Genomic DNA, 15000 nt, shown 5'->3' on the forward strand with positions numbered 1-15000 from the left:
CCATGATTCGCTCTTTCTCAAATCTATTCATTTTTTAGAGTCCTAACACTCTCACAACCAACTTCAGACTAACTAGAATTTTTTTCTACTCTTAATCATAATACACGCTTGCCTACTATAGAAAGAAAAATATCTTTGATTAAGAAACAGTTTTAAAGAACATAAGTACAACAATAATAATCACTGATTCAATTTGTTTTCATCAATATATTTCACTAGTGCATGTAATGCTGCCTGAAGTCTATTTATATGCACAATATTCAGTTTGGCAGCAAAAAATAATTACTCCTCCATTTTAAATTTGCTCAATGATATTACATATCTAGCATATATATCATCCCATTCAAGGCATAGTCTACAGCCTCCTTTTATTTCCCCAGCCACGTTTGATACTCGTATATCTTTGCTGCTGCCGGCTCCACCATCAACCTCCAATAGTGTAAATGCTCCACTCATTTTCTCTACTAATATCGTCTCAAATAAACTATTCTCTCTGAATTCAATTCTCTTACTAATATGAATTGCAATGAAAATCACTCCTTTTATTCGAATCCAATTACTAATCAAGTTATCGTATATGGAGTAGCCTCCACTCTCTGTGATTGCCCCCCCCCCCAAAAAAATGGGTGGTGCCTCATAAACCAGTCTGGTTGCATTATACAATCTCAACCATAGTTTCAAAACGTGTATGATCGTTTTTCTTGGAGAGGTACCAAGGAACATAGCGTCGTGGAATAGCAAGGGAAGGAACATAGCGTCGTGGAATCCATAAAACATTGTGAGGGGATACTCATTCTCTTTGAAAAGGTGTAGAGGTCCCGTAGAATAGCACTGTAAGGAACATAAAGTCGTAGAATAGCACGGGGAAGGAAAATAGCGTCGTGGAATAGCATGGGAAGGAACATAGCGTCGTGGAAGTATAAGTTAGCACTCTACTTCTATTGTTGTGAAAGGTTAAAACTATAGAAAGGTCAGAGGGTAATCAAAAATTAACTGCAAATATTAAGAACCTTAAAAGATCTGTGAGAGTGTAAACAAACTACTAAGATTCCATCACTTCCTTTCTTTCCAGCATATCTTTGATAAAATTTCGTCAGATAAGAAACCAAAATCTTTGAATAGCTCTAATACGTATCTAGAGGAAGGTCTCCCCCTCCCTCCGAAAAAGAGATCAACTCACACAATGTCCCTCCGAAATTCGAATTCGCCCTTGTCATATTATTGCGTGCAATTTGTGAAGTTACCTACTTATAGTTTCGAGTGTATTCCAAATGTTCGAAATGTTTCAAATGTTGCATAGTTCCAAATGTAAGTTCCTAATTTTAGCTCCAAATGCATAGATCTCATATGTTCTAGGTGTCGTCGTACGCGTGAAATATATTGAAGCTATACTACTAGCATAGTTTTCAAATATACTTCTTAAGTGCCTAAATAATTTTGTAGGCAAAATATTTGAAAAGGGTTTTGTTCTCAGGATAGTTTTGGGTATTAAAACAAAACGTCTCAAAATTTTGTATCTTATTTAAGCTAATTTTCGGTTTCCTTGTTCTGTTTTTCTTTCCCTTGTTTTATTTAGGGAAGGGGAGCTTTTAAGGCTATAAAGCCTTACGCAAGGGGTGGGGGCATGAGATTACTTCTTTTATTGCTTAAATCAGTTACTGAATTGTTTCCTGTTGAATAAACCAATCTAAAAAAAATATTCCTAAAAAGCTTCTCTGGTATCTTTTACGGATATACAGGATCTCTCCCTATTGACTTCAAAACTGAGTTATTTATCTCTAATTAGCTATTTCTACTAACAAAGAAGAGAGAAAAAAAAATTAAGCTAAGAAACCACAATGAGATTTTCTCTACTAAAACCAAGAAACCAAAAATGAAGAACTTTTTAAGAAAGATTTGCGAGATAAGACGAAGCTTCTCATTTTAACTAGTTCACAACATTTTCTGTCAATGCGGCACATATACTCTAGAAGGCTTTTACTTCTAAGAACAAAAAGGCAAACTATTTTTCGCAAATTTTATGAGGCTAGCCAGGGCCCCTTTCCAGTGGTCAACGGGGAATGTCGCCCTTCCCTTTCATAAAAAACGTAACATATTCTAAAATTGAAGAAACTGTTCATGCTTTTATCGAAACATTTGTTTTTGGTTAAACATTTGTTTAGCTAAGCATACTTATTAAAACTCAAAACTGATATTAACTAGTTCAATATTCAATACATCAAAATGGGAATTTCTTACTGAACAAAATGTTATTAGCAGTCTTACTCTATTTCTGGATTAATCCGAGGAAATAGTGCAATCCTAGGGCATCTTTCCTAATCCTGTAGTTGATGCAATCAAAATATTTGGAATAGATCTAGACCTAGAATAGATCTCAATATATTGCATTTGAACCTATCAGTATTGAAAATTGCAAAATTACTAAGAGAAATTACCAAAAGAATTACCAAAACTATCTTCGGAAAGTCACCAAAAGAAGAGCAAAACTCGGGCATTTGACCATATATTAAAATATCGACACAGGCGAACCTACTAGGGGAATGGTATATGACCTTTCTTGATCTTGGAAATAATTGATTGTTAGTGTTTTCATTAAAAAATTAAAAAAAGTAGCCCCCAAGATTTGGAAAAATATTTTTTTATATCTTAATGAAAAGTAAATAGACAAAAAATCATCTCCCCCTCCCAAATTTTCATGAGTGGGCATCCAAGGATTAGTAAAAAATATAATAATAGAAATAAATGTGATTTGTGCATTAAAAGGGATTTTGAAGTATAAAGGGTAATGAAGACTCAATAATGTAAAAAAATCTGTGCAGACTAATGATTACCTTTATTAAGTTTTTTATAAAATTAGTAAATTAAATATAATTAAAAAATTCGGAATAAATATAACTATTACCTTCAAACTCCCTCTTGAGCAATATTCAGTTAAGGTGCAAATGTTAGGTGGTTCAACACACGCCCCAATGAACGCCACCAGATTATCATGGTGCAAGTCTCTCATCTGGAAGTAAATAATAATTTGAAAAGTATATTTGTTACTGTGAATATCCAAAATCTGGTTAATATCGGGATTCACCCGTGAATGTCCAAATTCTTTTTTCTCTGCTTGAATTCAATTTGTTTTACGAACCAGTTTTTACCATTCAATGCAAGCTTTAATGCTAAAAGTTAAAGCTAGGTTACTGTAATTTGGGATCAATCTCAGAAATGTGTTAAAAACCTACCCTGTCACCATCAAACCTTGCATAAAATTGAAAAAGTTGACTGGCAACGCTGACTAAATTCAAGGAGAAAAACAAAAAGGTATTTTGAACATTCACCAGTGAATGTCGACATTCGTCAATTTCGGACATTCACGGTAACATATAAATATAGATATAAAATATAAGTATATATATATATATATATATATATATATATATATATATATATATATATATATATATATATATATATATATATATATATATATATATATATATATATATATATATATATATATATATATAGTGAGTGAGTGTGAGTGAGTGAGTGAGTGAGTGAGTGAGTGAGTGAGTGAGTGAGTGAGTGAGTGAGTGAGTGAGTGAGTGAGTGTGATGATGATGATGATGATGATGATGATAGTGTGTGTGTGTGTGTGTGTGTGTGTGTGTGTGTGTGTGTGTGTGTGTGTGTGTGTGTGTGTGTGTGTGTGTGTGTGTGTGTGTGTGTGTGTGTGTGTGTGTGTGTGTGATGATGATATATATATATATATATATATATATATATATATATATATATATATATATATATATATATATATATATATATATATATATATATATATATATATATATATATATATATATATATATATATATATATATATATATATATATATATATATATATATATATATATATATATATATATATATATATATATATATATATATATATATATATATATATATATATATATATATATATATATATATATATATATATATATATATATATATATATATATATATATATATATATATATATATATATATATATATATATATATATATATATATATATATATATATATATATATATATATATATATATATATATATATATATATATATATATATATATATATATATATATATATATATATAATCCCTAATCAAACTTAGCAAATATAAGATTTATGGAAAATTAAAAAAGAGAGATTGCTTTTTAATCCTCCGTCTTAGAAGTGTGCTTCACTTCCACTTGGCTCATTTTATGACTTGTTTCCCAAAGTCACCTTTTTCCACCTTTCTTATTTATGAAGTAGAAAATCTATCTGCCTTTTAAAACTTGGTTAAATAAGACTTCAGGTTATGTAATATAGGTGGCAGTAATTAAGTATTTTTTGTTTATTGGAGGGGTGGAAAAGTGAAGCAGACAAGACATTTATTTGCTTTTTTGTTGGGTTTTGTTAGGGTTCGAGAAAATAAATGGAAAATAGTTGTTGTATTTTTTTTCTTTCTTTTTTCCTTTTTTTCTCTTTAAGTGTTTTTTTTTCGGGTTTTTGTCCGGCATGCAGTAATGCATTGGATAGTGTTTTCTAAATGAGATCTTTATTTATTTATTTATTGTAACCTGTTTATAAATAAAAAAACTAAGCTACAACATGGATATGTAATTTCCCGACAAAGATATAACTGCATTTAAAAACACGGTTGGTTATTTTGTGAAAAAAAACTTTGACCCAGTAAAACAAATAAAAATTATTGAGCCACAAGCTTTTTTTTACATGTAAGCGTTCTGTTTGTCTATGGTTAGGGTTCCTAAGCTTGCCACAGGAATAATTAAACTGTCTTGAAACTATTTTGATGCATTCAATGAAAAGTGGCACCAATGTCACACTTCTAGAGGCAAATCAACTCACCTCCTTCACTTAAGCCAAAGAGAACAAGAGAAACTACTTTCCTGCATCAAGTCCTGCTTCCCATTGTTTATAATTTTGTTGCAAATATCTTAGCCCTTAAATCCGCTTGTGGGTTTGGAGGCATCCGAGGCATCCAGAAGAGCCCATCAGTCTTCCCGTTGGTTTGCTGCCGCCAGTATATCCTTCCAAAGAATTTACATTGACGTTTACAGTTATGTAGATCAGGTTACGTAATCTGCTGGCTTACGGCAGCTTAAGCATGTATTTTTGAAATCGTAAGCTGCCGCGTTTTCGTAAGATGCCGGCTGTGATAATTAAAAGTGTGAAATATACCATTTTCGTAGCTTTTCAGAAGGGCCAAAAAACAGAAAAAGTTTATCGGCTGCAGATGCTCTGAAGGACGAGACTAATGGGGATGAAGAGAAATATATTCTAAGCCAACTTTTTATGTTCTTTCAGTAGTATAAATTAATTTCAAGAATTCTGAGCGAAATCAAAACTATATCATTTTATGGCGTATGTCTCCTTTTTTTAATGAAAAAAAAAACATTATGCCGGGTCCCCATGTTACAGTTCAATAAGATAATCCTTTTCTGTCATTCTGAATTACAACAAGACCTGATAAGAAAAGACATGCGTCACTTACAGGCTTATGTCTCATTTTTCTTCGTAAAGGTACAAGATAGGACAATTTTAACTGCACCATTTGATTCATCGTGCTTAGTCTACCAATGACACAATCATAACTCAGTTCGACCTAAATGGCATGTGTTGCACTTTTAATTATCACAGCTGAGCTAATTCATTTTTTTTTTTTTATTTGTGGAGAGACAAATCGGCTGTGATAATTAAAAGGGCAACATATGCCATTTTGGTTGAAAATGAGCTTAGTATGTTTCGCGGGTAAACTCAGCATGAGGAATCGAATAGTGCAGTCAAAATTGTCCTATCTCGTACTCTCACGAAGATAAAGACAGGTGCACAGCACATGTCTCCTTTTGGTCCTGTTCTTTCGGACTTTGATATTATCTTATGGAGCTATAACATTGCAATGATGACAGTGGTCAAATATGGGTCTGAACCATGGGTATTCCAAAAAGTGGATACAGATTTCTAGATGTTTTCCAGAGAAATTGCCTACGGATTGTTCTGGGTACCCGGCTGACTGACCCTATTTCAAACAGTACAAACAGTGTACAAAAAATGTGGTTCAATCCCGCTTTCTATGGCTAAAATGAAAGGAAGGTTGAGATGGCTAGGGCACGTTCTGCGGATTAAGGATGACAGATTGCCGAAAATTGTCCTTTTTGTCTAACCTTCTAGGGCTAAACGGAAAGCAGGTCGTCCTTGTCTGGGGTGGGAGGATGTCATAAAGAAAGACTTATATGAAATGGGAACTTCCTGGGAAGGTGTAAAAGGGGAGTCTGGATAGATTGGGATGAAGGAGGAGCATGCTTAGCTGTGTTAGCCTCCGGTGGCTTGGTGCTGCGATGAGTTGCTAGTAGTAGTAGTAGTAGTATAACACGAGGACATGGTACAAAAATGGCGTATGTCACTCTTTTTAATTATCACTGCCGGAATGGGCTCTGCCTATTTTTAAGATATACCGTTTTAATTCCCAAATATACAACGAATTGAAGAGGAAGGGGTAATTCCTCTCCTAAAATTCCTTAATGTCACTGTTATAAATCAGAACTAGGAATCGAATTCCTCATAGCTAGAATTGTTCTACACTTCAGGACTCCTCTTTCGATTCCGCCATCTACCGAGGAAAAGAAGGTACAGAGACTTGGAAGCGGTTAATTTAATTAGTGTAAATATCCTATGTATTCGTTCAGTCTTTTGAAAAATAGAATATTTCATTATGGTCTCATTGATGTTTGTGTGTAAATGGTCAGTATGTCATTCGACATTATTATGAATATTCGTAATATTGTTTTTGTCACTGATCCCCTATTTTTTTTTTTATCATGAGATTTGTTAGACTTTTTTGCTTTTAGTGCTGATATTTTGGATTATTATTGGTATTACAGTTTATTGGTTCAATGATTGTAAATATCGACGATTACTATTTCGTAATGACATGTCAAAATGCTTTATTTGTTCTTTTCTTTTATTTTACATTACTCTGCAGTGTCAATTCTAATTTCCATATGTGGTTTATAAATAAGTCAATAGCGAAACCCAACCAAGACACATTTAAATCCTATAGACCCAATAGACACAATTTTTTGTCAAAAAATATTAGAATCCATAAGTAAAATTTAAATATCCTTAGGTTACTACGTGCTAACTCTACCGAGTTGCGATGGATCAATTAGAGATTGACAGTAAAACGACCAAGGTAGCTGTGGCTACTTGAGGGTGAAAGGCATTGAGTTAATTATCGACCTTGCTGAACTAAAGTCCATTTTCCAACTAAATTCCATTTATAGACGTCTCTCTGATTTTAAACTTAATTTGGCTGTATAGCATAAAAATAGCACTTTCATTAATATAACCATACTAGATGTTTAAATAGAAAATCATTTTTGGAACTCTAGTAGTTTGAGTAAACATCCTACTCGCGACCAATTTACTGTTTTCGATTCGTACAGAGTGCATGCACCATTTGTTACTAGAGTTTGATACTATTTGATACAATTTGATACTAGATTCGTATCAAAGCCACATCCCCTCCAATATAACGATAACGATACAAGACAAAATGGATATGGCTTGCTTTTTTTTTTTTTTTATGAACTGTTTAACTTTAATAACATGGTTATTTTCTAGGGAGATGGAAATTATAAAAAGTATACTTTTAGTTCACTAAAATAAGCCTTATTGGTCAATTGTTCCAGAATGGGGAGTGGGAGTAATTCTTCGTGTAAATTTACACTGATACTTTTTTTAGTCTTCTGAATTTGGAGGATGCTACCTCCACAAACTCATGGTAATGCTGTCTTAACCTCCTCACTCTTACAATACATGCTCATATCCTCATGATATTGCTGTCTCAAGGAAATATCAATACTGAAATAATTTACCACCTTTATGTACAACTTGTCAGTGGGCTATCATTATTTGACTTATAGTTAAGAGACTTCAAATATTATTACTGTTTCTCGTCTTTCTGCAAGATCGTATTCATGTATTTTGTCGCCTTACAAAAGCCCGTATCTATAACACCACAGTCTCAAGCATCATGCTGTACTCTTCTGAGACATGGCCGATAACCCAGACACACTGAGAAAGGTCGATGTCATTCAAACTATACACCTGCGTCGAGTTAAAGGCTTCAAATGGTATGACAAAATTCGCAATACTGAGATCCTGAGGACCTTCAAGTTGGTGAACCTCTCCTCCCATGTAGAAGCTCGTTCTCTAAGAGGGTACGGCCACTTACTCCGCCTCCCGCCAACTACCCCTGCAAGGATCATATCGGACTTCAATTCCTCGATTGTCTGGAAATTTCCTCGAGGGAGGCCGCGCACCAGATGGGCTGATGTTATAAATCAACGCCTCTTCAACCGCAACATCGACCCAAATGGGGCCCCATCCTTAACCCTGGATAGGGCTGCTTGGAGAAGACTGACAGCGCTGTTAACCAATTCCCTCTATGCTGGCGACCCTACTGAGCAAGAGTGATAAGTAAGTAAGTAAGTATTCATGTATTTTGAAACTGCCATTTATTTGAATGAGGTCTAAATTAATCTAAAAAATTAAAAACTTAAATTTTCAAAATAAAATCACAAAAATTCTTCTAATTTGATCTTATTTGATCTCTTAAGATGATTGGTTTCAATTATAGCTATGCTAATTTCTGACCTGCGATTTTCAATCGCTTGTTTTTTGTTATTTTTCTGTTTTTTTTAGTGTTAATATGAAAAATAAAAATTTCCAAAATTATAAAAAGGGGGACGATAGTATCTTATTAAAACAATCTTAATATACCCAAAATATGAAGTCGTGTTTTTTTTTCATTACAAACTGTTTAGATTGAAATGTTTTATTTAAAGGTATTTCAGCAAAATTTAGGGTTTTTATTAAGATGTTTAATTGTTATTTTGAGTTTTTGAAAGGTAATACATAGACAAAATACTTACAATTACTATCTGGTTTTTACATTACTGTTTTATTTTTTTCACAGGTATTTACATTCAAATTTGTTTCTGCACTCTTTTCAGAAAAATTAACAATTTCATTGTGAGCTTCTAACATAGACAGCGCAATAACACTGCCTAAGTTAAGAACGATGTGGGCACAATGTATTATTTATATATTTTTTGGTTTGTTCGTTTTAGACCAGGGCACATAGTGTCTAAGTAGTTGTCATAAAAACTTCGAAAAGGGTTCATTCGATTGGAAATTGAAAGGGCTAGTGCTGTTTTTATTAATTGAAAGTGATTGGCGGGTAATTAACCCCCCTGCCACGCCCACCATTACAGAAACAAATCCAATCCAAATTTTTAGATAGCCATTTTGTTCTACGTAGTTGAAAAGTCTGGAAGCTATGTTTTTGAGGATGGCAACTCCCCCCCCCCCCAAAGCCCGCAGAGCAAGGGGTGTAAGTTATACCCTGGGGCCTGATAAGGTTATGAAGAAAGTAGTCCAAAGATCATATAACAAGGCTTTTGGTGTCGAAACAAACCTCAAAGATTGGGAGCAAGGGTTGTAAGTTATGCCCGGGGACATTTAAGGTTTTTATGGATGGGGTGGTTGCTTAATCTTTAGAGGAGTCTCAAGTGGTGGAAAATTGGAGGTTCTTTTTCCTTTTCAAGAGTCAAGACTGATGGAGGGCAACTAGCTGCCCCCCTACGAAAACCCCCCTTTCCACCAAACGCATCGGTTTGAAATTGCGAGATAGCCATTTTGTTCAAAGAACATATAAAAATGTTTCTAGGCTCGGTAAACCCCCCTCCCAGAGCCCTGGGGAAAGGTTGTAAGTTGTGCCCTTGGGTCATGTAAGGTTTTTTTTTAGGAAGAGTGGTCGTGTATATTTCAGATAGATCTCATTAAATTGATAATCAGAAGTTTTAGTGCCCATTATAAGATTCGAAGTGATCAGAGGGCAGATAGCCCCCCCCCCACACCCACGGCGTAGTTTTCCCGAAATACAGACAATAAAAATTTGGATACAACGATTTTATTCAAAATAGTCCAAATATCATATAACAAGGCCTGGGGACAAAGGGTGTAAGTCATGCCATAGGGGCATTAAGTTCTTATGGACGGGATATTTGATATAGCAATTTTGTTCATCGTAGTTGAAGGGTCCGGAAATTTCGTCGTTGAGGATGACAACCAACCCACAACCCTCAGCGCTTGAGTTGTAAGTTAGGTCCTGGGAGCACATAAGGTTTTATTGGAAGGGTGGTCGTATATAATTCAGATGGATCTTATTGGATTTGTAATCAGAAGTTTCAGTGCCCTTTTTAAGAGGCAAACTGATCAGAGCGCAGCTATTCCCCCTCCACACGTATGGTGTTTTCCCGAAATGCAGACAATAAAAATTTTGAGATAGCGATTTTATTTAAAATAGTTCAAACAGCATATAACAAGGCTTTTGAGGTTGTTACAAATCACCTGATCCTTGGGACAAGGGTTGTAACTTATGCACCGGGGGCATTAAGGTTTTTATGAAAAGGATGGTTGTATACAATTTAGATTACCTCATTGTTTAGCTCATTTGTTTGGAAAATGGAAGTTCTATTTCCCTTTCAAGAGTCAAAATTGTGAGATATCCATTTAAAAAAATAGTCCAAAGAACATGTAATAATGCCTCCAGGGTTGACACAACCCCCCCCCCCCCGGAGCCCTGAGGAAAAGGCTGAAATCTATGCCCTGGGGCATACAAGGTCTTATGGAATGAGTTCCCAAATAAACTTCAGATGGAGCTCATTCGATTTGAAATTGGAAGTTATAGTTCCCTTTTTAAGAGTCAAAGGTGATTTGAGAGCAACCAGCCCCCTCTCCTCACGTCCATCATTTCACAAAAACAAACATCAAAACAAAGTTTTAATAAATCTATTTTTTCAACATTGTTGAAAGGTTCAGTAAATATTATCATTGATATTTTAAAGAGCCAATTTGATTGCAAATAAAAAGCTCTAATGCCTTTTTTAAAAGTCAAAAGTGATTGGAGGGCAATTAGCCTTCCAGTTCTGTTTCATAGATTATCATAGGCAGCATAATAGCGCTGCCTAATTAAAAAGTGATGTGGGCGCAATGTATTAAAAATTTGTGTTTTCTTTTCTTTAGTTTTAGACCAGGGCACTTCGTATCAAAGGAGTTGTCGTAGAAACTTCGACAAGGGCTCATATAATTAGAAATTGAAAGGGCTAGTGCCCTTTTAATAGTAAAAAAATATTGGAGGGCAATTACCCTCCTCTCCTATGTCCACCATTTCCCCAAACACATTTAATTAGAATAAATAGCTCTTGTGAAAGTACTAAAAAATCTTTGGCTTAAAGAGCGAGGTATTGACTAGGGGGTGAACCCAATCATATACGTAATATTTGTTGTTCGTTTTAAGTTGTGATGTTGCTCCTTACTTTCAGTTAAAAAACTTGTTTTTTTTTATTTAATTTCTGATTTTTTTTTTTTAATAATGCTGGGAAATCCAGTGCCCCCTTCATAGCAATATCCCTTCCCCCATGAAAACTTCCTTCATGGAGAGATCATCCCACATAATCTTTGACCCACCACCTCCCCCCACTACCAGAAAAGATCCCCCCTGAAAACGTCTTTATACTTCCCAATAACCAATAGGCTACTGTATGTTCACATTGGGTAAAGTTCATAACTTTCAGCCCTCCCCCCGGGGACTTCGGGGGATTAAGTCATTCTAAAAGACATATTTATCCTATTTTCGACCATGCTGAACAAAATAGCCATCTAAAAATTTGGATCGGGTGACTTTTGGAAAAAATGTGCGTTGGAGGGGGCCTAGTTGCCCTCCATTTTTTTGTCACTTAAAAAGAGCAATGACCTTTGTGATTATGAGGTCATTTTAACTTAAAATGAACCGAAATTATTCCGTATATTAAAGGGGCTATCCCCTCCTCAACGCCTCGTTCTTAACGCTAAAGTTTGACTTTCTCACAATTCTATTTTTTTAAAAAATAAAAAACTTTAGCGTAAAGAGAGAGGCGTTGCGGAGGGACAGCCCCTTTCATTTACGGAATAATTTATGTTCGTTTTAAGTTTTAAAGTCGTTCCTTACTTTCAGTTAAAAAAAATTGTTTTTTATTTATTCAATTTCAGTAAAGTGTAAATTGTGTTCTGATCTTCAGAAGGCATGAGGTTATCAGTCCTACTCATGTTAATTTTTGCTCGTTTTGAGTTTGACCCAGTTATATATTGTAATTTCTGTTCGTTTTGAGTTTCATTTATTTATTGATAGTGGTTTGTGGTAGTTTTACGCTTGGAAGATTATTTGACTTAATTTTACTCATTTTTGGCTTAATGGAGCTCTTTACTTTCCTTTGAAAACTCGTCTTGTGGAAAACTTTTTTAGATTAATAACAATATAAAACAAACAAAAATTAATTAAAAAAAACTTTTTCCACAAAATAAACTTTTTTAATGAAAAGTAAAGAACTCTATTAAACCAAAAAGAGCAAAGAATCAAATAATCTACCAAGCGTAAAACTACCACAAATCAGCATTAATAAATAAGTGAAACCCAAAATAAACAGAAATTAAAACGAATAACCGACTCAAACTCAAAACGAGCAGAAATTAACATGATTAAGGACTCAAATCCCAATGGCTTCTCAAGGCCAGAACATAGTTTGCACTTTACTGAAAAATAAATAACTTTTAAATGTTTTCACTTTTATAACTTTAATAAATCAAAAATTATTACGATTTTAAAGAATAAATGTGAGCATATGTATATGAAACTGACTATGCATTCATTTGTATTTTTTTTTTCAGTAAAGTGCAAATTATGTGCTGGCCTTGAGAAACCATAGGGATTGTGAGCCCTAATCATGTTAATTTCTGCTGTAATTTCTGTTGTAAGTTGTGCCCTCGGGGCATATACTATTTTTATAGAAAGGTTGGTCGTACAAGCTTCGGAGGGGGCTCATTGGATGGTTAATCGGAAGTTGTAGTGCCCCTTTTAAGAGTAACTGTGATCGGATTTTGAACAATTTTGACAGTCATTTTATTCAAAATAGTCGAAAGATCATAGAACAAGGCTTTTCAGGTTGAAACGAACCCCCAGAGCCTGGGGGTAAGGGGTTGTAAGTTCTGCCCTAGGGGTATTTACGGTTTTTATGGATGGGATGGTTGTATAAGCTTTACATGAGTCTTATTTGGTTGAAAATCGGAGGTTCTATTTCCGTTTTAATGGTCGAAAGGGATGGAGGGCAACTAGCCCCTCCCCCTGACTACCCCTCTATTCACCAAACGGATCTGATTGATAATGTAAGACAGCCATTTTGTTCAAAATAGTCCAAAGAAAATACAACATTACCTAAAGGGTTGGTACATCCCCCAGACCCCGTGGACAAGGGTTGTAATTTATGCCCTGGGGGCGTATAAGGTTTATATGGAATAAATGGTCGTATAAACTTCAGATTGGGCTCATTTCATTTGAAATTGGAAGTTATAGTGACCTTTTTAAGAGTCAAAAGTGATTTGAGAGTAACCACACCCCCCCTCCCTCCACGCCTATCATTTCCCCAAACCCATCCAATCATAATTTTTATAGAGAAATTTTGTTAATCGTAGTTGAAGGTTCTGGAAATTATGACTTTGAGGATGACAACCACCCCACAACCCACAGAGCTTGGGTTGTAAGTTATACCCTGGGAGCATATAAGGTTTTTGGTTATAGGCCCTCCCCGGCGATTACCCCCGGAAACTACCTCCACGGAAACTACCCCCCGCGGAAGACACCCCCCCCCCCGCAGAAAATAACCTCCAGAAAAGACACCTCCGGAAAATACCCCCCACGGAAAATACCCACCACGAAAAATATTCCCATATTCCCCCAGAAAATACCCCCCCCCCGAAAATACCCCCCTGAAAATGGTACAATTTTTCGGCATATTAGATAGATATTCAGATAAGTGTATTTTAAAGCCAAATATACGGTCATGAACACTGTAAAATAACATAAATGAATGCACAAATAACATATACTTTGAGCAGCGATCATCATAAAGCACTTAAATGAAACACTACATTAACCTAATAATAGTACTTGATACTTGGAAAAACGGTCATTGAAAAGAAAACCTAACACTTGGAAAAAAAAACACTTTATACTGGATTTTTGGTTCTTTTTTTTAGTTAACAAAATTTCCAGATACTTAGCTATTCTTATGCAATTTTTAGCGGCAATATACCTGTAAAGAAATTTTTTCTGACTTCAAACTGTCCAAATACGGTACCCCCCCCCCCTTATGTCCAAACACATAGACCAAATTATATATTTCTCATATATTCTGTCACTTGTCTGTTTTGTCTCTCGCTAAGCTGAAAAAAACAAAGGAAGAAATCGGTTTGTTCTAGAGTTTTACATAGCGTAAACTTGAGTGATTCGCGCATAATACACAAGTACCAAAACTCCTTCGCCTTAGGGAAATTAACAAAATAAAACTCAAATAAAATTTGCAAATTTGGAAAACCTTATTTTCCAAGGGGGGGGGGGGAAGGGGTATTTCCCGCGGGGTGTTATTGTCGACTAGGAGTTATTTTCCGGGGCGGGTATTTTCTGGGGGTATTTTCCGTGGGGGGAGGGGTATTTTCCGGGGGATATTTTCAGCGGGAGGCTATTTTCCAGGGGGTATTTTCCACAGGGGTATTTTCCGGGGGATATTTTCCAGGGGTTATTTTTTGGGGGGTATTTTCCGGGGGGTATTTTCTGTGGGATGGTATTTTCCTGGAGAAGGGTAATCGCCGGAGGGGGGTAAACGCCGGCCACTAAGGTTTTTATAGAAAGGGTGGTCGTATATACTTTGGAGGGGTTTTATTGGATTGGTAATCAGAAGTTTTAGTGCCCTTGTTAAGAGGCAAAGTTATTAGAGTATAGCTATCCCCCCCTTCTCCACTTCGGGTTTTCCCGAAATTTATCCAATAGAAATTCTGAGA

General features: G+C 35.1%; 1 protein-coding gene across 1 annotated transcript in view; it reads right to left on the minus strand.

Moving 5' to 3' along the window:
- LOC148942401 (receptor-type guanylate cyclase Gyc76C-like) overlaps positions 1-15000 on the minus strand; it is a 398466-nt gene that overhangs the window by 152483 nt on the left and 230983 nt on the right. Inside the window, exon 12 of the mRNA XM_089103313.1 lies at positions 2903-3007. Coding sequence (XP_088959439.1) covers positions 2903-3007 — 105 coding nt within the window. The remainder of the gene's footprint in view (positions 1-2902; positions 3008-15000) is intronic.

Source organism: Artemia sp. Qi Xiang Cuo, chromosome 17, assembly GCF_049724085.1.
Source record: "Artemia sp. Qi Xiang Cuo chromosome 17, ASM4972408v1, whole genome shotgun sequence".
NCBI classification, from domain to species: Eukaryota; Metazoa; Arthropoda; class Branchiopoda; order Anostraca; family Artemiidae; genus Artemia; species Artemia sp. Qi Xiang Cuo.